Here is a 23,316-nt window from a genome sequence, read left to right as displayed (position 1 = left end):
CTTCAGACAACTGAAGGAAACGATCCTTGGCACACAAACACACGACAGATGAAGTGTGAACTGACGCCCATGTGCTGCTTCAAGTGTATCACTTGACACCAGCGCAAAAAATATACCTTTAAATATTTAATAGTGCGACAGACTGGATTCAAGACAAGTGCTGTTCAGGTCACACATCATGACATTAAGACAGAGAGAGGAAAAGATGGAAAAATATGTTTTGTGGCTTTTAGTCGATCTCTGATAGCTTTGAGGCCATCTACTGTAAATGCAAGTTTTAGAAGATATACGAGACAAACGCATTTAAAATTCAGAGCTTATCTGTTGGAATACTGGATCCCACAATGCAACACGCTCAACTTAATAGTAAATACTAAAAACAGTAGGCAGTATAAAGTGTTTGCATGTCCCGTCCCAACACTCAACACAGAAAAACTGTTCATGTCAATCGATTTTATGGGGTCTCTTAAATGCAAGACGTAAATGGTTTAAAAAAAAAAAAAAAAGGACAACAGTTGGAATCAAATGAAATGGTATTACAAAAAGATTTTAAAAATCTTAAGCATATTGCTGACAGAAGACAATAGCTCTGTTCCAAAATCCTTTTGAGCTGCTTTGCCATCTATAGCTTACATAGGCAGCATGTCTTGTCCACACTAATGGTCAGAAACACATTCATTTTGCTACATTTACACCTCTCATCCACACAGCAACAGTGTTTTTCTTCATCGAAAACGAAGACTTTCAAAACGCTCTTCAAAACCACATACTTTGGAAAACAATGACATTAGGAAACTAAAAACCTAGGTTTCAAACTTAAACAGATTAGTGTGGATGTGCCCATAAGCAGCATGACTTCTAAGGTCAAGTCCACGCTAATACATTTTGCACCGTTTACCCCTCTCAAACTTCTGGAATATCTCGACTTTCATGTAGCGGATACTTTGGAAGACGATTATGTTATAAAAGGGGAAACATATTAGAGGACGTGGCCTAAGGCAGAATCCTAACCATCCTGGAACCTCACAAGTAATTGATTTGGAATGCTTTATATAGGCATAAGGGACAGGAGACTCATTCAATTTATCGATTCAAATAGAGCGCAACAGTGCCCTCCCACATTTTTAGCTGTCCAGGTTCCAGAAGTATTTGTCCCACTCATTTTTTTCCAAAGGGATTTCATAAAATCCTTCATGAAAGAGGTGAATCAAAATCATTTGAAGGTACAAGACTGTGTATTTAATGCCTTACATGAGGAAACTACAATCCTAGGAAGCGTCGCCCGACCAACTCGATTGCATCACTCAAGGTGCATCATGGGCGTGCATTGTTTGCCACTATTCTCTAATTGAGGGATTTCTTCCCTAGGATCATGGACAATGTCTTCACCAAGAATTCTGCTATTTGATACTTTACAGTATTGAATGAATTAAATTTCTGTTAGACATTTTTCTTGACTTTCAGAATTTTTTTCATGGACCTTGTCGCAATGCATTCTGGAATTGCCTTCTCCATGGAAGATACATGGGATGCTGCCTTAAGCCAGTCGCACTACTTTGCCGGTAGGACAATGCACAGGTATTGCACAAAACAGTAAATAAACTTCTCATCGTACAGACAAAAGATACACATGAAGGTTTTTGCACTTTTAAAAAAAAAAGTTTTTGCAAGAATAAACAAAGTTGATGCCGATCATTAAAGTGATGTCAATGAGTTTGAAGGTTGGTGTATGAAAAAATACTATGTTTAGAAAGGTGGTGTTTATTATGCAATTTTGCTATACATGGAGCCTAGGCTTTATTCAAGCTGTCAAAGCAAAAAAAAAAAAAAAGACGAACTTGTTACTGAAAAATTTTCTTTCATAGTTAATAATGTACAGTACTGTGCAAACGTCTTAGACATCATAAGATGTTTCACAAAAACATTTGTCTTAAGATGGTTATTTATATCTTCAGCTTTAGTGTGTCAATAGGAAATATAAATGTTAGACTCCCAAATAGAAAAGATTAGAACAGAAGAACAGGGAGCCCTGCAACAGATGTCATGGTCCCCAGAGAGCCCCCCACTGAACATCGTGTCAGTCTGAGATTACATAAAGAGACAGAAGCAATTGAGACAGCCTAAATAGATAGAAGAACTGTGGTGAATTCTTCAAGAAGCTTGGAACATCCGATCTGCCAACAACCAAGAAAAACTGTGTCCAGGTGTACCTAGGAGAATTGGAGCTGTTTTACAAGGCAAAGGTGGTCACACCGAATATTGATTTAGCTTTTTTATGTTTACTGGACTCTGTATGACATTAAGTGATAAATGAAAACTATTTATGTCATTATTTTTGAAGACATCCTCACTATGCAACATGTTTCACAAGTGCCTAAAACTTTTGCACAGTATTGTATGTCCCTTGATAGCAATTTGGATCAAATTAAATAGAATGCTGAGCGTTCGTATCAAAATCCAAGTATACTTTAGGCTTTAAAGGGTTAGTTCACTCAAAAATGAAAATTCATCATTTACTCACCCTAATGCCATCCAAGATGTGTATGACTTTCTTTCATCTGCTAAACTCAAATGAAGATTTTTTTGAAGTATTTCTCAGCTCATTTTGACCATACAATGCAAGTGAATGGGTGCCAACATTTTGAACCTCCAAAAATCACACAAGTCAGCATAAAAGTAATCCAGGTGAGGGTGAGTCGATGAGATAATTTACATTTTTGGGTGAACTATCCTTTTAAGGAAAAACTATGTGAGTGGCGCACTGTGGTGTCACCGAAGTCATGGGGCACTGTTGATGGACACCGAGTGGCAGTGGCGTTGGCCGTACATTCATAGAAAACAATGGTTTCAATTTTAGGACGTCCGCTTGACACGTCCGGTGTGCAATTCCCTTTAGAATTTGGCCACAATAAGGTCTCTTAGAAGGTATCATCATTTTGCTGCCTACCTTTTGGAAGCCTTCATGTTTTTATGATGTCTTAAAATGCTGTCTAGTTAGGAAGCTCACTAGGTCTTGGAACAGAGCTATTGATTAGCAAAACTAAAGACAGGAAACAAATAGAAAGCAGTTTTGTAGTTAGGCCTGTCAGTGGCTGATCAGTATTTTAAGACAACTAAAAGTCAGTTTTGTTGTCTGCAGCTGAAGCTTGCATTTTCCTATGCATAGACACTTTTACATGAACAAAGAGTTTAAGTGAATGAAGAATAAGAAGACAGGAGGCAAAAATGGAAGTCTTCATTGTTTCTAAAAGGTTTGTTTGACACTCCTGTTCTGGGGTCCTACCTCATGTCTGGACTTTGACAGGCCCTCCTCAACCTCATCAGAGTTGGAAGAGGGCACTTCCAGAATTTTAGGTGGGACCTGCTGACTAGCAAGAAGCAATAGACCTCCGTTAGCCTTGGCTTCTTCAGGTTCTACATCTAAGTCACTTCCAGATTCTGGGTGACTCCTACTGGCATCACCATAATTTTCTTTGCTTCCGCTACAAGTGGAGAAATCTCCCTGATTGTCATCCGAGGCCTCATCCCTGATTGGTTCTTGGATGTGAGGGACATGTTGATCTTTTGAAAGGTTGTCTTGATGAAGTTCTGCATCGCTGACCTCTACACTAACCGCGTGTTGTGCAGTTTCGGGAGGTTCCTCGGACTGCGAGTCCTCCAGGCCTGACTCTCTCTGCTCAGGTATGGGCAAAAGCAAGGCACTTCTCGCCTGGGCTGTGGGACGCACTATCGGTTCCCCCTCTTCCTCACTGGAGTCTTCATCATCTGTCTCCTTTACTTCTGAAACTTCCACCTCTTCCTCCCCATCATCTTGATGTCCTTCTGTTCGTTCCTGTTCAGAATGGTCACCTGGTTCCTTGTGTTCCAGTTCTCCAAATCGCTCCTTAAGTTCAGCAGCCACATTTCTGTATTGGGATTTGGTCTCCTTCTTTTCGTTCTCCACCCAAATCTTCTCATAACGTTCCTCCCAGGAACCCTCACTAGCATTCTCCTCGTTCTCCCCATCTCTCCTCACCTTATCTCCAGGGGAGGTTGGGAGCTCCAACGTGTCATGGTTATACGGGGTACTTACATCTATTGAAGATGCTTGTAATGCCTCTCTTGCCTTTGTTTGCATAATTGAACAAAAGAATACAATTAAGAATGAAAAACCAAACAAAGATCAACAAACCTGGTTGACAAGGACTTCAGGTGAAACCTAAGACACTTGTATTGACATGCACATGACTTTTTCCAACATTTACAACCATTTCAGTCAAAATGGTCATTCATATATGTAACTAACTAAAGCACAAAAATGACATCCTTTAAAGGGATCATATCATGAAAAATCTCATTTAATTTGATCTTTTGAAGAAAAAGAGTTACAAAACTTTGGCAGCAATATTTTGAACCTGACAACAATCTGCAACCTGTAAGTAAACGGTGCAACTCGTTTCACATGTAGAGAGGTTAGCCATAACAGAGACCTTTTATGGTCTTAAAGATACAGAAGCAAAAAAAAAAATTTATTTCTATGGGTTAGAGAGAGGTTTGAAAATGATGTACGAGGCTGTTCAAAATAAACGTGTTTTGCGTCCATATGTGTTGTCTTTTTAAGTATATGCTACACTAACATCTTTGTGTTTTTTCAAATTCTTGTGCAAGAGTGCCACATTTTTTAAAGGAATATTTTGGATTCAATGGATGTTAAGCTCGATCGACAGCATTTATGGCATATTTTTTGGCACAATTATGACAAAAATCATAATTTTCTACTGAAACTGTAATTGCGATTACTTTAAATGAATACAATTTACATTAAAATACTTATTTTGTGGTGGATCAAATGCATGCCTTATTTTTTTATGTAGACTCCACATCAAAAAAAAGCTGAAAACTGTTTCTGATTTATAACTGTTTTATCAGTAAATGAATCGTAAATGGTCAACTTAAAGGGATAGTTCACCCATTTACCCTCATGCCATCCCAGATGTGTATGACTTCCTTTCTTCAGCAGAACACAAACAAAGATATTTTGAAGAATATCTCAGCTCTGTAGGTCCATACAGTGCAAGTGAATGGTAATCAGACCTTCGTAGCTCCAAAAATCACATAAAGGAAACATAAAAGTAATCCATATGACTCAGAAGCAATATAATAGGTGTGGGTGAGAAACAGAACAACACTTAAGTCCTTTTTTTACTCTAAATCTCTACTTTAACTTTCACTTTCTGATGTGTAAGTGAAACTAAACAGGCACCACATGTGACTTTCAAATGTGAAAGTGAAAGTGGAGATTTAGAGTAAAAAAATGACTTAAATTTTTAATCTGTTTCTCACCCACACTTCTAAATATATGTATTTAAACACTGGAGTCTTATGGATTACTTCTATGTTTCCTCTATGTGATTTTTAGAGCTATGAAGGTCTGATTACCATTCACTTGTATTGTATGGACCTACAGAGATGAGATATACTTCTAAAAATCTTTGTTTATGTTCAGCAGAGAAAGAAAGTCATACATATCTGGGATGGCATGAGGGTGAGTAAATGATGTGAGAATTTTCATTTTTGGGTGAACTTTCCCTTTAATATTGGCCCACTTATAAGCACTAAAAACAAAGCTATTATTCAAAACGTTTTATAAATTATACACAAAAGTGTGCAACGGTCATGTCTGTTTTGGTTACAAGCCTCAACCACTGCAAAAACACACATTAAATAGAAAAGAAAAGAAAAGAAAAAAAATCACGCAATCAGTAAAACTACATTTTCGTGATTAGTTAATTGTGACAGCTGTAATTGTAATCTAGTTTATTTTTTCGATCAATTGTGCAGCCCTATTACAAGTGAACCTCAGGGACAAAAGAATTACTTGAAATGACCCCCTTAATTTCACACAACAAGGAATGACTTTGAAAAACTGGATGACAAGTGGAAAGATGTAGCTCTTAGTGTCATGTGGTGACACTAAAGATACAATCCACTGAAGAAACAACTCCACTGTAACTCCCAATTGATCCTAAAGATAAAACTGCAATTGTGCTTAAAATAATTATTTTGGCAAGAAGAGGCGGAGTTCGTTTATTATGTGAATTCTGCCCACCTGATCTGAATGTTCACTTTCGTCAGAACTGCTGTAACCATCAACCTCTTCTGCTATAGGTTTTTGCTCAGGAACTGAAGAGGAATGTAAACAAAATCAAACTTCAATTATGCATCAGTTCTTTATTAAATTAAATGCACAAAGAGGTGTATTATCCTGAATGTTCACCCTTTTCTACAATTTACCTGCATCAAGCTCAGTGATGTTTGGCAGTGAATTTGTTATCTTGGCTGGACTGGATTTGTCTGTATCCCAGTCTGATTCTGTGTATAAATTAATTGTATTGGGTTAATTAATCAGCTTGACAATCAACACAAATTCAGTCAATAAGACATATTGAGGCAATGTTTCATTACCGCAAAGATTTCTAAGATTTCAAAATTCTACCTTCACTCTCTGGTCTTTGGTTTGAGTCCAGGTGCAGTCGTGGCGTTGGTTGCGGCTTTGAGCTGGTATTTGGGTTTAGAAATCGTGGACTAGGTAGAGGTGGTGTGGTTGTGGGTCTGCTTCTCTCTGGGCTGGCTTCTTTATGTTCCCCGGTGTCCGTGTCGTGCACCTGGGGCATGATGGGTAGCATGGGAGCAGCTGGGTTTTCATAGAGGGGTTCTTCCTCCAGCTTATAAACTGGAAAGTTCTTACTGGCTTTACTGGTGGTGCTGGCGGAGTCCCAATCCGAAGCATCTGTAAGGGGCAGTGATACAATGTAGACCCAAAATTGGAATATGTTTTTATTCAAATTCTGCACTAAAAGGCCTCTCCAGCTAAGCAGATAAGCGAAAAATATTATGTATTATGGAGCTTATCTTCAACAGCATGATTCTATGTTCGCACCTGTAAGCATTTTCTTTCTTTTTTTATTTGTTTTTTGCCTTTTTGCAATTTGCTGACATTTGACTCTAGAGAGAGGGTCTGGGAAATGCCTTGTGCCAGATTCAAGCTCATGTAACCCACATGAGCATCACAGCTGAACGTGTCAGAGCATATGCGCCAATTACTAGGTATAGGATCCGACAATAGCAAGCAACAGCAGCTCTACAAATGTGCTACAGAGGTATGTAGAGCACACAAGCGTTTGAGTATCTGACCTGAAGGTAACTGACGCTTCGCTTTTCAGTCCGATAACACAAAAACACAAACACGCTAGACTTACAAAAACAGCCTTTCAGTGTAAAATTGCAAGAATATTTACGTGAAGTAAAGATATCAAGATTACCTTCAAGATCATCAGCATCTCCCAAACCAAGTTCTTCCATCAGGTCTGTAATAACAGAGATGTTTAAATAAAGAGTTAAAACCAGAAATGTCCCTCTACAGTTAAACTGCTAAGATCTCAAATCTAAACTGATGGATTACCTGTTTTCTTATCAGCTTCCTTTGAATCCATCAGCTTACTAAGAAAAGACACTGGCTCCCTTTTCATCACTTTGGGCTGAAAAGAAAACATTTTGCATTTGAAATCAAATTTAAATCAATTTATATTAAATCATCACAGGCAGCAATGTAATGAAATTGATCATTTCTAACAACAGTTGACTGAATTAGATCATTTTAGTCTTATGTGAGCTATCAATTTGTTTTATAAACTTTATATTTATTATTTAAGAAAAGTAAGATTGCAGATAAAACAATCACATTGACTAAAAAAACAGATAGAATGTTCCGCATTCAAAAATTACCAGACAAAGATGTCATTGTAATATTTGCATTCTGAATTGTGATTGGTCTTCTTTCTTGCATTTAGTTTAACATTTAAAGAGAATATGACGATCTTCCGCTTCCTCCATCTATCTATATTTTGATTAATAACTTTTCAACTAAAACACTATTGTTTTGCTGTGTTTACATACAAGAAATGCAAACTGCAATTTGAAAATGATGCTTACCAATATTTCTGTTTCCGTCTCTTTCTCATCATCCTCATCATTTTTTAAAACTGAAAAGCAACAGGGTATGATGTTTAAAACTATCCTTAAAAACTAGAACAAGAAATATAAATATCAATGGACAAATACAGGTTTTCATGTAGTGGTTGCACAGGCATGCACATGAAAAATGGAGGTCCCGTGCCTGTGAACTGGGGTGTTAGAGCAGCCAAATACTCAGAAATTAGAGGAAATCTTACTGCAACCAAGTTAGTCAGCTATAACAAATTCTAAAAGACCACATGAAATCAAAATGGGAGTTTTGTGGCTCTCAGTCCATGTCTGTTAGCTTTGAGGCCACAAGTAATGCACCTCTAAAAGTTGACAAAATTAACTTTTAGCTGATATATACATTAAAAATTTAGTTTTTCTCTTCCGGTAAAATGTACCAAATTTTTGGATGACTCATCTTGCACTACAAATTGTGTCTAATCTACTGTAGAATGAAAATGTAAAAATATCAGCCTATTACTATGTCAATATTTATCTTGTAAACATGTGCGACAATAATGTACCATCCCAACTATTAGCAAGTATTAGTAGCATTATCAAGTCTAAAGCCTCTTTAAAACATGCTATGTCAAATCACACGCCATGAATGCACATATGGCAAGAGACGCATAAGTGTTAATGTGACGACTGTAACGGAGATGCTGCAGGGGATTACGAGTAACGATGATTAATCCAGCAGGACAACGGCAAATCATGAAGCAGCACAGAATGCCTACCCATCCACCTGCAGCCTCCAGACTGGCCTAAACATCTCAATACATTAACGTTCCTAACTTCTCTTACGAAGGAGGGAATGTATAACAAGTCTACAAAAGAATTCAATGAGATTATGAAATGCACAATCACAAAACAACCTACACCTTGCACTATCTAGCACAGCATGTTTCATCATCTGTTAAGCAGAAGCCATGAAAAATGTTAATCTTTTCTGCATATTTATAAGCATGAAATGGTCACAGAAGGCAACAGAGGCAATGCTTTAATGGAATTCCACTTTAAAATATAATCATATTTACCATGGTAAAAAATATAAAAACTGGTAATGCCTGGACATACCTTCAAGGTTCTCCTCACAAATACTGGTCATGGATCTATGTGATTTGGCCTGATTGTGTGGACTACTGTGCTGTTTTTTCCTTAGGCTCTCAGAACCAGACTATGAAGGGAGAAAAATTAGAACACATCAAATTGAAAAGCAATCACAGACAGCCTTTAGAGCAGGAGTTCCCAATCTGTTCTGTTTACTGAACCCATATGACCTAAATTATTTACTTAAAGTACACTTTGTGATTTTTCATTATATTAATCTTTCAATAAATACTATGAATTTCACAAAATGTTCACATTTACAATTGCAAATAACTCTTTTAAATTCAAAGTGTTCTTTTTTAAGTTTTTTTCCCCAAAACTGTGTGTTTAATTGTATATTTTAAATATCGCATCAGCATTACTATTACAAACCCCCCCTTGCATTTCCATCATGAACATTAGGGGTTTGCGAACCCCAACTTTAAAGCCTAAAGTATACTTAGATTTTGACGCGAACGCTCAGCGTCTACGTACAGTCGAACGCGAGGCTGTCAAAGTATACTCCATTTGACGGTGCGCGTATACACAGGCTATTGGCGCATGCACGCTACGACTGTATGAGACACCGGACTACTTCTCTTCAGGAGTTTAGACCTATAAAGATTTCTTTATAGTCCTTCAGACTCAAGTTATACAATTACAGGTATCTCCTGACCTCCTCACACATGCGCTCTTGACGTGCACATCCACTGTTGTTGTCTCCTATTGTTTAGTGGCAATTACATCATCTTCTAGCGCTTCTTTGTGACAACAATGGCTCAAATGTGAGTAGGGCTGGGTGATATGTCTTAAATTATATCTCGATATTTTTCAGTCTATTGATGATTTTCGATATATATCTTGATAATTACGTATTGCTCTAAAATGGCTCAAAAGAGGTATGTTTTTTGTTTGTTTTAACAGAGGAACCATCATTTCTTCCAAACAGCCATTGTAGCCAAGTAGATTCAATATTTAGGTTTTCATTAAATGAACACAAGAGAGAATGAAATTCAATCATTTTCACTGATACGCACTTTATATTTATATTTCATACACAATGATACATAGTAGCTTAATAAAAAGCATTATTTACCTTGAAATGTTTTTACTGTGAAATGCTACTTCACTGACTTATTTTTGAAACCCCAGTTGAAAATTGCATAATACAAAATTATTACTGTGGGACACATCAGGTTGATAATTATAATATAATGCTGAATTTATCATTATTATTCTGATTATTAGATTTGCATTATACAAAAGTAATATATTTCTGTCCTGTTTACTTCATCTTCACCTAGGGGCTTTTATTTTGACACCGAAAGTGCTGCAGTATTTACTTCGACTTCACAAGGAGCTTTTATTTTGACATAGAAAAGGCAATAGACCTTTTTCACACTCTGGGTTTTGGAACGCGGAACTAAACAATTGCAGGGTAAACTTCGACAGCGGTAAATGGGAGACCACAGCAAATATTATTTGCACTTACCCATTTGCTCCAAGAACAAAAGAAAAAATCCATAATTACATTTGAATGACTTTCCAGAAATAAATAAAAAATTATAGAGAGGAGCGGTGGATTAAGACAGTCAGATGAGAGAAGATGCCAAATTTACTGTCACTCTTTCAGCAGCTGTAATAGAAACCCCATCGCAGGGGGCCTGGGTAGCTCAGCGAGTACTGACGCTGACTACCACCCCTGGAGTCGCAAGTTCGAATCCAGGGCGTGCTGAGTGAATCCAGCCAGGTCTCCTAAGCAACCAAATTGGCCCGGTTGCTAGGGAGGGCAGAGTCACATGGTCCTCCTTGTGGTCGCTATAATGTGGTTTGCTCTCGGTGGGGCGCGTGGCGAGTTGTGCGTGGATGCCGCGGAGAACAGCGTGAAGCCTCCACACACGCTACGTCTCCGCAGTAACGCGCTCAACAAGCCACGTGATAAGGTGCACGGATTGACGTCTCAGACGTGGAGGCAACTGAGCTTTTTATTTGATCATATAAAAATGTTTGCTAGATTTACGCTGCTAAATAAGGTGGAAACACGTCATCACAGTCTGAAAAAGGTCTATGTGTATTTGACAGTTTACAATGTTCTGCATTTCATGAAACGCTGTAATCTCCTTTTCTGTTATTCTGTGTCGCTTTTGTAGATTTGTATGATAACTTGTAACTGTTACTAATGTTTGGAATTTCGCGAATGCTTGAACCTGCATTACTTTGATTTCACAATGCACATGAACTGATCTGTGAGCGCCGCCATGGTCAGCGTGTCACCATTTTTCTGAATCACATACAGACCGTTTATCTGTCTTTAAATCACAGCCTTTTGTGGATTAATAATCACATATGACCAACTTGCCATTTTGATGTTATTTTGTTTAATTGTGCAGCCCTGAAGGATAGTGAAATTAGTCCACTGATGTGCTCTTTATGAAACTTAATGGCCAAATGAAAGCACATTAAAATCATCGCGATATTGGTCAACTTTACATCGCCAGCAAAATGATCTTGATTATAACATTAATAATCGATATATCGCCCAGCCCTAAATGTGAGTGTTGCCGCCTTGTGGACACACTAATTAGTGCAAATGATTCCAGCCATATGTGCATTCAAAGACGCGTGGTTAGAAAAATTGGGCTGTGCGCGTTCAGTGCTCGTGCACTGTTGATGTTGAGATTAGCGTCATTCGTCCTCGTTCGCATTTGACCGAAGTGTACTTTGGGCTTTAATAAAAGTACACTTCTGTTTTCCGCATGTCACTACATCTTGTGAACTGTGCATGTGATACAAATTTCGTCATCAGCACATTACGCACGTACTTTCCGTTTTTCTAGACAAGCGGACAGTCAGCATCTGTGCACATGAAATGCACATGTGCCTGCCATAGACTGCAGTAAAGAGTTTCAAAGCAGTTGGGATGCACATACACCGAACACATCCATACGGGCTTGGAGTCAAAAGATTATACTTTGAAAGACTGAGCACTTGACCATGCGCGAGACTGAATGGCACGCGGAAAAACCCTAGTATACCCTAGCCTTTAGGGTTATGGTAAAGCTGTAGGCATGGGTATGTACTTTGCTATTATGTCTGGGGTTTAAGCACATGGCAGGTGGGCATACTTACTATCAGAGACCTGAACTTTAAGCAATGCCAACTTCTAAACTGGATTACTGAATGGAGATTTCACCAGCTTTTCTCTAATATAAATGACACACACCTCTGAATCCCAAGGGGAATCGTCATTTTCATCTTCCTTCTCAAGGCCTAACTCTGAAAGAAAATCTGAAAAATACATGTATAGGGTATTCAGTCACAAAGATAACTCAAGACTCAAGAAGCATAAATATGACATGGTCACCAAGCAAACCAAAATGTACCCCTTTCATTTCCTTTGGAAGTTCTACCATTTTGAGGATTTTTAGCCTTTTCACACATTTTATCTAGTCTTTTCTTCTCATCCTCTTCTTCTTCTCCATCCTCCTCTTTTTCATCCTCTGTGGAGGCTTCCTCCTGTTTGCAGAAGATGAGTTTTAAACCAATACAACCTCAGAGCAAAATACCTTTGAATCAAGGCAAAGCAAAGTAGTAGCATGGAAAACAAATAGGACATTTTCAATGAGATGAAATTTGTAAAAGAACAAAAAAAAAGATCCAGCGGGGAAAGGCAAGGACAGATTTGTCAAGGTTGTCTTCAGTTTGTAAGTTCTATACGTATACGATCTATTGTATAGACACCAAAATCTATCTACCACATCTATAAGCTACATCTGCAAACCAAAGTTCAACACCTACTATCCACAAGCTATGACTATTCTAACCGTCATTTCCTGAGTACCTGGAGTGATCCTTGCTTTGAAATGCTTTCCTCCATTACAGACTCGTTTAATGAGTTCTGCTCATGCAGTTGCTCAAGTTCTTCCTCCTTACCATCATCTCCATCAGAATCAGAAGTGAGATCAACTTCATCTATGAATGTGTAGGGAATGTCTTCTTGAAGAGCTGGTTCTGCTTCAAGCACCTCTTTTGGATTTTCATCTGTAAACTCTAGAGAATTGTCATCCTCAACAAAAGAATTAGGGCTTGAACAATGAGGAGATTCTTGATTTCTAGATGTATTCATAACTGCCTTTGACTCTTGATTCAAATCATTTGAGAGAGGATGGATAAACGTTGAAGGTGATGGACTGTTTGGATTAGAATGTTGAATACTTGTTCCTGACTGTATTGGACTTGGGGATGAAGTGTGTTTGGGACTAGGTTTTGTTGGGGATTTTGGACTTGCTGGGATTGGGCTTCTTGTATTTGAAGGTCTGGGACTACTTGAGAGAGATCTCATTAGGCATGGTTTCTCCAATTGTGGTGGACTTGACAAGGTGAAACGCTTTGGGCATTGAGAAACACTACTTCCCGAGAGATTTGGTGAGGTAACGTGCCTTTGGCTTGAGGGTTTTGGACTAGAGTTATTCTCATCAGAAGAGTCCAAGATTCTCTTCTTAGATAAGGATTCATCTATTTTTCCAAAGGGTTTCTTATGGAAAACGCCTGTGATAGTCTGCAACTGGCTTACGCTTTGGACATCAGGACATTCATCATCTTCCAACACAGAATCATCTCCAGAAACATCAGAGTTCTGACCCATTTCAGAAACTCTGTCTGAACCACATGCAACATCATACAGCATTTGCTTTACTTGGCTGTCTGAATTTTCACTTTTACCTTCCTCATTGCTGTCATTTATACTCTGGTCTTCAACACTTTGATCATCACATCCAACAATCATGGACACAGGTAAGGTTTCACTGTCATCATTTTGATCCATGCGACCAGATTCTTCATGTAAAGGTCTCTGGGAAAGTTCAATAGGTTCAACAGGTTCTAAAGATGGCCTCTTTAAAGTACTGTCATCCTGAACCAAAGCTTCACGATGTTCCTCTTCTTGATGTTCCATGAATTTAACTGGTACTTCAATATTTGGTGCTTCATTTGCTTCAGGTGTTACATCACTTTTGTCTGAGACAGACCCCCAAGAGACCTCTGGGCTCTCTGGTTCCTTCTGTCCCAGCAGTGCCAGAAATAAGTTTGATGGCTTCTCCATTTCAGGTTCTTCTTCCTCGTCAACATCATCCCAATCACGATAATCATCGCTGTCTGCAGCAGGTATGGCCTTTGATTTAGGCAATGTTTTAGGAGCACTGGGGCATTCAGGATTAATAATTTCATTGCTAGGGTCAAGACTAGACATTCCTTCAGTTTGTGTGTACTGAAGTTGTGGTTCTTCTTGGGTTGTCCATTGCGAGGCTAAATGTGAATGACTGCTTTTCCCAATTCTCAACAGCTCCTCATCTTCGTCGTCATCAACATCCCAGTCATCTTCATCACCTTCATTTGGACCTTCGTTTTCATTTGGACTCTCAATTGGTTTACTTTCTGATGTTCTGCACACACTCTGTAAAGATGTTCTGGGTTTTGGAAGAGGAACTTGATTGTCATTGGCCTCCTCATTTTCTTCCTCATCAGAGAATCTTGCCTCAACCCTGACAGCTGACAAAAGACAGCCATCCTCTAAATCAAGGATCCCTGTAATTGCACCTCCATAAAGTGACATTTCAGGAACTGTTTGCGTCACATCCTTTAAGTCCTCTGGAGCCTCTAGATCTAGATGTTTTTGATCTGTCCTTATCTCCAGAAGACTGTCACCCGAGACAGTGTCCTCCATCTTGTCCCTTTCAGGCTGATTGACAATCTGAATATTTTCATCAGCCTTTCCTTTTATTTGACTGACTTCTGCAGTACTGAGAGTCTCAGTTACATCTGGAGTCATGCTTTGGGGCAAGTCAAGAATGTCTACGGTCTCACAAGCCACAACGGCTTTAGTTTCTTCGTCTTCTTCATCTTCCTCTTCATCTTCTTCCCCAGAATTATCATCATCTTCTTCACCATCCTCATTTTCATCTTCATCATCATCTTCTTCCTCATCCTCTTCTTCACCACCATCAACATCATCCTCACCTTCATCATCGTCATCATCATCATCGTCGTCATCATCTTCGCCTTCTTCAGAGTCTTCCTCTGGACTTTCATTACCTTCCATGTCTAGTTTACTAACAGAGGGAAGCTCTTTTAACTCACTCTGCTTGCCTGCCCCGGCAGGATGGAATGGGTTGAATGAGGACAGGTGGAGAAAAAGGTAGAGAAAACAAAGAGGGTAAGAGTTAGAAAATGTACCAGACAGAGACACCGTGAGGATTACCTTAAGGGTACTGCTGAGGTGGATGGAGCTCATCTGGGGTGGGTGGGGTAAAGTGGCGGGTGAGGGTGCTACAGGGGGCTGGGTGGAGGAGCTGATGAAGGAGTGGGGTCTGGATAGCGGTGGGTGCTTTGCAGCCTCGCCTTCACTGTCTGGCTCGGACTCTGATCCGCTCCAGGATTTATCTACATCCCGACTGGCTATGACTATGGGACAGAGGCAGAATAAATAGGAGGAGACAGACCATTTGTAGAAAAATTGAGGGGAGAAATTGCATTGCTCAATATATATGGCAGCTGTCATAAAGGAAGTCCAGCCTCTCTGTCAGAGCTCTCTGTCAGCTTCCCAAAACAGGTGATAGGCCCCGACCCATTGGCAAGAAGTCAAAAGGTGCTCCTTCATTTCAAGAATGGTTCACCGAATTGGGCAGGGTGGCAGCATTTGAAAAGATGTCATATAAACAGCTTGGCAGATTGGATGCATATGATAAGAAATGGGACATATACTTGACCTTTCTGGAAGGCTCTTAGTGAGGACCATGTGGAGAGAAACATGATTATCGTCGAAACTGTAAATTGTATCCTTTTTCCTTAATTTTTCTTTTCTCCTTTTTTCTCTTTATTTGATTATTTTTATTTTCAACAAAAAAATAAAAAATATTAATAATTAATTTTTTTGCATGTGTTTGCATGTACTCAGCCTTTGACCATGGGGATGTTTATTGGGGGATGGGGATTGGGAGGGGATGGGAATTAATGGGGGTTAAAAGGGGACAATTGATGATTCTGTATTTATATATTATGCTTTTCTTTGTTTTAGAAGAATCAATAATCAAAACAAAAAAAAGTGTTAATCTCAAAAACGTGTCCGTGTTCTGTTCTATTTGATGCCTACATCTACGTGGCTTTTTTAGCGCAAGAACGTGTTTGGTCTAACGGCCACTTATTGATCTAAAAGGTGCATGCATATTAGCTAGACCCACCTGAAAAATCAATCTGTAAAAAAGCAAAATGTATGATATTTTTGATGATTTACGATAATATGATTTATCATATGATTTCCATCTTTCCCCATTCAAGCAGATAGGTAACTGCATGCCAATTACTACCTAGAATACAGCGGCTGCCGTGGACCATCTAGCTTAAGGGACTTTGCTACAGGGCAGGGGCTTCAAATTACTGCACAACCACAATGCTTATAGATGTCACAAAGAAGTATAGTTTTAAAACTCACCTTCTATCTTTTCCCTTTTAGAGGTGCTTATAAGTTTCTTTAAGTTCACTTTCGGTTTCTGTGGAAAAGAGTTTTTATTCAAATATTTTTTACTTTACATGTTATTCAAAGCTGTTGTAATGCAGAGCCGAGAAATACCTTTGGACTCAAATCTAACTCATCATCCTCTTCCGATGAAGGCCAGGAATCGGCAGCACCACTTTTTGATGCCCTACAATTGAGCACAAGTTAGTGCTTCACAACAAACCCGTTGAAACATTTGTAGTTACAAGTTATCACTCTGTTACCCGTTTGACAAAATAATGCACTCCATCTGACCTGCTAATGGAGTCTGTGTGGGAACTGTCCTCGGTATCTGAGGACAGAAATACAAGAGAGATTACCTGAATAGAACCTGGCCAAGCAGATTACTAAAAATAAATTTGGAAATTTCTAAGTAAGCTCACAAAAGTTTTTGTTGTTTGTGCTTTAAAGTATGCAATCTAGTAGCTATCTGTCAATGGGTCATATAATTTTCTTACAATGTTTCTAACTTTGGGATCATTCTCAAAGCTATGCAAAGCCGCAAGTGCTACTCCACAGCCAGAAAGATTTCTGAACGAACCGTTTTTGCATCTTATTTTCAATACATGATCTTTTTGGACCTCTTCTTGCACATCAAACAACTGCATTTAAAAATAGCAAGGAAAGAAAGAAATGTTTCATGATATGCCCCTCAAAAGTCAACATGAAATCAAAATTAACTTTCTTAAAGTATATTCCTGATCTTGTTGTGCACAATTACTCGGTGCATGTTATTCCAAAGAAGTTTGTCTTCGTAATCTTTTATGTAAATGTAAGAATTTGCTCCGCTCCACGGCTGACATCACAAATCCCTCTTATTTCATTCTGGTGCGTAAAGCCCAGTTTTCATAATCCAGTACCCAACAGATTAAATCAAGTCCCAGCCTACATTTTTTCCTCATCGCTCAGAAATACACTCAGATTATTAAGGTAAAATGGGTTGCAAATGGAATTTCATGTTGACTTTTATCTAGAATGCAAACACAGCAAAAAGAAGTACAGATCTTATAGTGACACATCATGGTTTACCATTCTGTTGTAACACTGAATTAACTTATACTGCTTTAATAGTTTGTCTAATGCTTTAAAATGGTGACGGATGTTGTGTCTCATCTACAACATATAAACGATGGTGGCACGCACTGTAATACCTTTCCCTGCTGCTGCAGAGATGCCTCCTGCTGCTATAACAGAGGAGTATGAAGCAACAGTAGGAAAATAAAAATAATTAAAACACTGCAGGCCACTATGACACTGAATACTCACATACATATTTATGAGAGCAGACAACACTAAAAATGCTAAATTATGTAAATCTCTGAACAGGTTTGACTGGATTTTACACAAATGTATTCACCATCTTTATCCAGAGCTGGCCCTCCTAGAGGCAAACCGGCCCCAAAACAGCTGGGACTTCCCAGAATGGACCCCCAGTTCTTTTTGTCGGCAGCTAAATGGGAAGGAGACTGCAGAGATTTTCTCTTTGTTCCATGCTCGATGATCAAATGTGAACAGCTGGAAATGGCAGGATGATATGTTATTCTTATACTGAAAAAATAACATGATGGTGAGAGTAAATAATGATAGAATTGTAATTTTTGGGTGAACAATTCCTTTAATGCCAAGAGGTGTGTTTAAAATGTAATCAGGCAAACAAAGGAGGCCCTTACGCATGGTGTCCATTCATGATGGCATAATCGTCAGAAGACCATCCCTTGTCGTCTTTCACCATGATGTCAGCATCATATTGCAGAAGCAAACGCACCATACTGATTTGTCCATTGCATGCTGCTATCATCAACGCAGACCTAAAAAGAGAATTAAATACACAATGTGAATGATTTATTCAAAGGGTTTATTAAGATCTAATAAAACAAAATAAAAAATATCAATTTGTTGAATTAATGATCAAGAACAGCACATATTAAAACTTAATAATTGGTCTCAACTACATAATAAACAAAACAATGCTTTTTGTAATATAATTCAATGCAAAAATACCATTAGTACAACAAAAATTTAACTACACATTGTCATTTCAACATCCAATCAGTAAGTGAATTATTCAGTAACCACTCCGATGGACACAGCAAGTAATGTTACACTGATTCAGTGGGAGCCCCACAGGGCTGTGTTCTCAGCCCACTCTTGTATTCCCTGTACACACATGACTGTGTGGCAACACATAGCTCCAATGCCATCATTAAGTTTGCTGATGACACGACGGTGGTAAGTCTGATCACTGACAATGATGGAACAGCCTACAGAGAGGAGGTGCACACTCTGACACACTGGTGTCAGGAGCACAACCTCTCCCTCAACGTCAGTAAGACAAAGGAGCTTGTGGTGGACTTCAGAAGAAAAGACAAGAGAACACAGTCCCATCACCATCAATGGAGCACCAGTGGAGAGAGTCAGCAGCTTCAAGTTCCTGGCTGTCCACATCATTGAGGAACTCACATGGTCCATGCACACTGAAGTCGTTGTGAAGAAGGCTCATCAGCGCCTCTTCTTCCTGAGACGGCTGAGGAAGTTTGGAATGAACCGCCACATCCTCACATGGTTCTACACCTGCACTGTGGAGAGCATCCTGACTGGCTGCATCTCCGCCTGGTACGGCAATAGCACAGCCCACAACCGCAAAGCACTGCAAAGGGTGGTGCGAACTGCCAGACACATCATCAGAGGTGAGCTTCCCTCCCTCCAGGACATATTTACCAGGCGGTGTGTGAAAAAAGCTCGGAGGATCATCAGAGACTCCAGCCACCCGAGCCATGGGCTGTTCTCACTGCTACCATCAGGCAGGCGGTACCGCAGCATCAGGACCCGCACCAGCCGACTCCATGATAGCTTCTTCCCCCAAGCAATCAGACTTTTGAACTCTTGATCTCCCACGATCAAAATACATCAGCACTGCACTTTATTACTCTTACTCTTATATCTCACACCGGACTGTCATAAATATTATATATATATATATATATATATATATATATTCTCTCTTAACAACTTACTATCAACTGACAGCCTGAATGTCAATACAGTACAATACAACCTACTGTACATTCTATATATACTACTATATATACTTTTTTTATTGTATAATGTGTATCTATATTGTGTGTATTGTATACTGTACAGTGTATGTTATTATTTGTATATTGTGTTGTGTGTAATTATGTGTATATTAGACTTTAAATTGTGTTGTGTTAATCTGATGTTTATTGTAAATTGGTATATGTTTCATCACTGTCACAACTGCTATGTTGATCGGAACTGCACCCAAGAATTTCACACACCATTGCACTTGTGTATATGGCTGTGTGACAATAAAGTGATTTGATTTGATTTGACCAAAAACTCATGAGTCCTATTAGTCTTTTTTATCTTATCACAGACTGCAAACTCACAAATGAGCTAAAATATAATTGCTTTTGCCATGGTGGTGCCACAGGAAATACTGGTATTATTTTTAAAGTGCATCTTTCTCACCGTTGCTCCTGGTTCTTCACATTAACGTCTGCTCCCTCTTTCAGTAAAAGCTCTGTCATGTCTGGGTGGTTTTCCATCAAAGCTAGCATTAGAGGAGTGTTGCCATCCTGTCAATCAAACCAGACAGAACAAAACACCACAAGAGTTGAGACAAAGACAATTCTGTCAAATATTGCACACTGATTGACAGTTAATACACAATATATTTATGGTTTACAGTTGCATAAAATATTACAAAGTGCACCTTTAAAGTTGAAGTGTGTAATTTTTTTGTTGTTACAATATTTTCATGAATCTCATTTGATTGTGCAAAACTATAATTAAGCCATTAATAAGTCTTGAAGTGTACTTTGCAACTGTGGCGCTGTTTTATTTAAGCAGTCTGACATTTTCACTTCAGACTTCACTAACCACATGATCTTTGGGTGGGACCAACTGGTTGTCTGAAGATGGCAATCGGAGAAGTTGGAAACTGTCATTATTTTTGGAATTCCATTTGTTGCTGTTTGTGGTGAAGAAATTACCCACTTTAACTTTAAGTATCAGACACCTGTTGTGTGCTGATAAAACTGCAGTAATCTGAAGTCCTGCTGAGATATCTGCTAAGGTTTCACCTTGTTCTGAGCATTGATGTAGGCCGAGTGCTCTAAGAGCTGCAGTGCCGCAGGTAGGGAGGGGATGCGGGCGGCCAGGTGCAGTGCCGTGTTACCATTGATGTCCACCAGGTTGGGGTCAGCCTCATGCTCCAAGAGCAAAGATACGCAGCGGTCCTGCTCACATTGAACTGCCTGCCAGGCATCAAAAGACATATATATCAAACTTCTGAAACGTAGGACCATTGAGGGACTTGTACACAACTACTACACAAGGTGCAAACATTCATTGATGCTCAAGAAGACAACACACTGGGGCCTGGGTATCTCAGCGAGTATTGACGCTTCAAATCCAGGGCGTGCTGAGTGACTCCAGCCAGGTCTCCTATGCGACCAAATTCTGGCACAATGCACATAATGGTGGATCTTCAGCAGCGGGTGTAAATTATCTGATCCCAACGAATAGTGAAGTGAAAAAAAAAAATCCAACTACAGGGTTGATTTCATGTAGTTTTTTTGTGTGATGTATGGGTCCCGTTCAGTTGGCCATTTGTTGATAATATAAGATAGTATGATGGGTTTAGAAATTGTTGTAGAACAGAACAGAACCATTGAAAATGATTATAGTATGGGGAAAAAAAATGTTGTCATGAAAACCATCGAATCGAACAGAATAAATCCAGTTAAAATTAATATAGGTTGGAAATTGCTGTATGTCATGAGTAGAATAGAAATAAATCAAAGAGCCAGTGGATATTACTATAGGTTGGACATACAGAATAGAGTAAAGCCAGTTGAAATTATTATTGGTTGGAAATTGTTGTATGCAATGAATAGAATAGAACAATAAACAACACATAATACAATATACACTAAAGGCCTGCATGACCGAGTACAGCCAAGTGCAAAATTAGACTGATGAGTGGTGTGAAATGATCTTTGATTCAAAAGTACAAACCTTCATTAAGGCGGAGCGGTTCTGATTGTCGCATAAGTTTAGCTTCACTTTGTTCTCCACCAAAAACTGAACCACATCTGTGTGTCCACAGGCGCAAGCGATATGCAGTGCAGTTCTGTGGATTCAATCACGGAAGGTTACGACAAATCAGAACATCACTACAGCCACAAGTGTCCAAGACAACAGCAAAGAAGACCAAGCATAGGTTAATAACTACACATGTAGTAAGAACATCTCCAGCAAAACTGGCCAACCAGTGTGACATTTCTGGTGAAGCTAGTTAAGAAGCCTGGTGGTGACACCAACAAACCAGCATCCAAAACTTTTCAGCAAAACAGTTCAACCAGTACCTGTTTTCCTTATCAAGCTGATTCAAATCATTCTTTTTGGCCAACTGTCTGAGTTTGGCCACATCTCCACTGCACGCAGCCTTGTGCACCTTCCCAAGGTCCTTCTCCTTCACATCATAGCTGGCTGACAACACGCTCCCTGTCTCAGAAGGGCTGGGGGAGCCCTTCTTTTTCTTGAAATTGAATATTTTCTTCATGCTGTGTGTCAGCACATTTCCTACTATGGATCAGCATCTACCTGAGGTTCAGGCACAGATCACCTTTCATGTCTCGTCCAATAGCTAAAAATAAAATCTACAAAGAGGATTACACTTATTTAATAAAGAGACAGGTCAACCTGTTGCATGCACGTTCAGCCTGCACTACTTGTGCTACCTCGCTGCATTAATTTGGAGGTTCCACCGAGATCCAGCAGATGGACATGACTTCAATCAGATGATCTGTAGAACGAATAATAAAAATTAATAAATGGTATTTGTAAAGTATTTGTCTAAAAACATGGTAGCTCGTTGGTTTTATCTTGAATGAGCTATAAACCAGCTACTATAACAGATAAGAAGCAAATACGATGCATATAACAAACAAGCACTCGTTTAAATAAAAAGACACACATTTATATTTGTTTACAAAAGCCTGAATTTCAGAATTCAGAAAAGCTTATTTTGACACACTAATTTGCAATGCTTGTCAAACAAACAACCTGGCGTGTTACAAACTCACCTACACTGTCGTTTAAATGCGTCAACGATGTCTTATGCGGAATGTAACACGAAAAGTTTTTACAATAATGTTTATTATCGAGTAAGACACGTCGAGTCCTCATCAGAACGATGCTAGCAGGCTAGCTGCTTCTGTTACCATGGGAACAGTATGAAGCGCACATTTCGGCATAATTCATCGTCGAATTTTGTACTATATAAAATAGTGGTTGTTTTAATAATTTGATATATTGTTTTAAACGTGTCAAATTAATTCAATTTGTGTTTAATAGTAAGAATGAGAACTAAATCCAGCACAGAACGTTTTACGTTTGACTGTGTTTCCACACGGAACGAAGAACGCGGAAACGTCAGTGTGGAGGCGGGGCTTTTTTTTCTCACCCTGCATTGGACGGTTTGAATCAAGGATTGGCATATGCATGCTCCAATGACGGCACAGACCCGCCTTTCCGGAAAAAAGCTCAATTGTGATTGGTTAGATACGCTGTGACAGGCAGGTGTCTCCTTCAATCACAGAAGCGTTCTCTTACAGCTCTCTTATGATTCGTCAGATAAGAATTTTAAA

The 23,316-nt window shown here is 39.0% G+C and overlaps 1 protein-coding gene across 2 annotated transcripts in view; it reads right to left on the bottom strand.

Annotated features, from left to right (window-relative positions):
- LOC127437639 (ankyrin repeat domain-containing protein 26-like) overlaps positions 1-23,149 on the bottom strand; it is a 47,735-nt gene extending 24,586 nt beyond the window's left edge. For both annotated transcript variants that reach the window (XM_051692681.1, XM_051692683.1), the window contains exons 1-21: positions 22,753-23,149; positions 22,033-22,472; positions 21,683-21,797; positions 20,746-20,919; positions 20,132-20,238; positions 18,310-18,447; positions 17,997-18,154; positions 16,895-16,931; positions 16,715-16,787; positions 16,577-16,634; positions 15,347-15,549; positions 12,474-12,606; positions 12,314-12,378; positions 9,079-9,178; positions 7,972-8,021; positions 7,442-7,517; positions 7,302-7,346; positions 6,476-6,769; positions 6,274-6,351; positions 6,089-6,162; positions 3,284-4,105 (exon numbers count right to left, since the gene is read on the bottom strand). In XM_051692681.1, the coding sequence (XP_051548641.1) occupies positions 3,284-4,105; positions 6,089-6,162; positions 6,274-6,351; positions 6,476-6,769; positions 7,302-7,346; positions 7,442-7,517; positions 7,972-8,021; positions 9,079-9,178; positions 12,314-12,378; positions 12,474-12,606; positions 15,347-15,549; positions 16,577-16,634; positions 16,715-16,787; positions 16,895-16,931; positions 17,997-18,154; positions 18,310-18,447; positions 20,132-20,238; positions 20,746-20,919; positions 21,683-21,797; positions 22,033-22,229 (2,997 nt within the window). In that variant the 5' untranslated portion in view covers positions 22,230-22,472; positions 22,753-23,149. The remainder of the gene's footprint in view (positions 1-3,283; positions 4,106-6,088; positions 6,163-6,273; positions 6,352-6,475; positions 6,770-7,301; positions 7,347-7,441; positions 7,518-7,971; positions 8,022-9,078; positions 9,179-12,313; positions 12,379-12,473; positions 12,607-15,346; positions 15,550-16,576; positions 16,635-16,714; positions 16,788-16,894; positions 16,932-17,996; positions 18,155-18,309; positions 18,448-20,131; positions 20,239-20,745; positions 20,920-21,682; positions 21,798-22,032; positions 22,473-22,752) is intronic.
- Positions 23,150-23,316: the final 167 nt, after the last annotated feature.

Source organism: Myxocyprinus asiaticus, chromosome 48, assembly GCF_019703515.2.
Source record: "Myxocyprinus asiaticus isolate MX2 ecotype Aquarium Trade chromosome 48, UBuf_Myxa_2, whole genome shotgun sequence".
Classification (NCBI taxonomy): domain Eukaryota; kingdom Metazoa; phylum Chordata; class Actinopteri; order Cypriniformes; family Catostomidae; genus Myxocyprinus; species Myxocyprinus asiaticus.
Note: the sequence above shows the minus strand (reverse complement) of the source record. Positions and strands in the feature narration are given on the sequence as shown.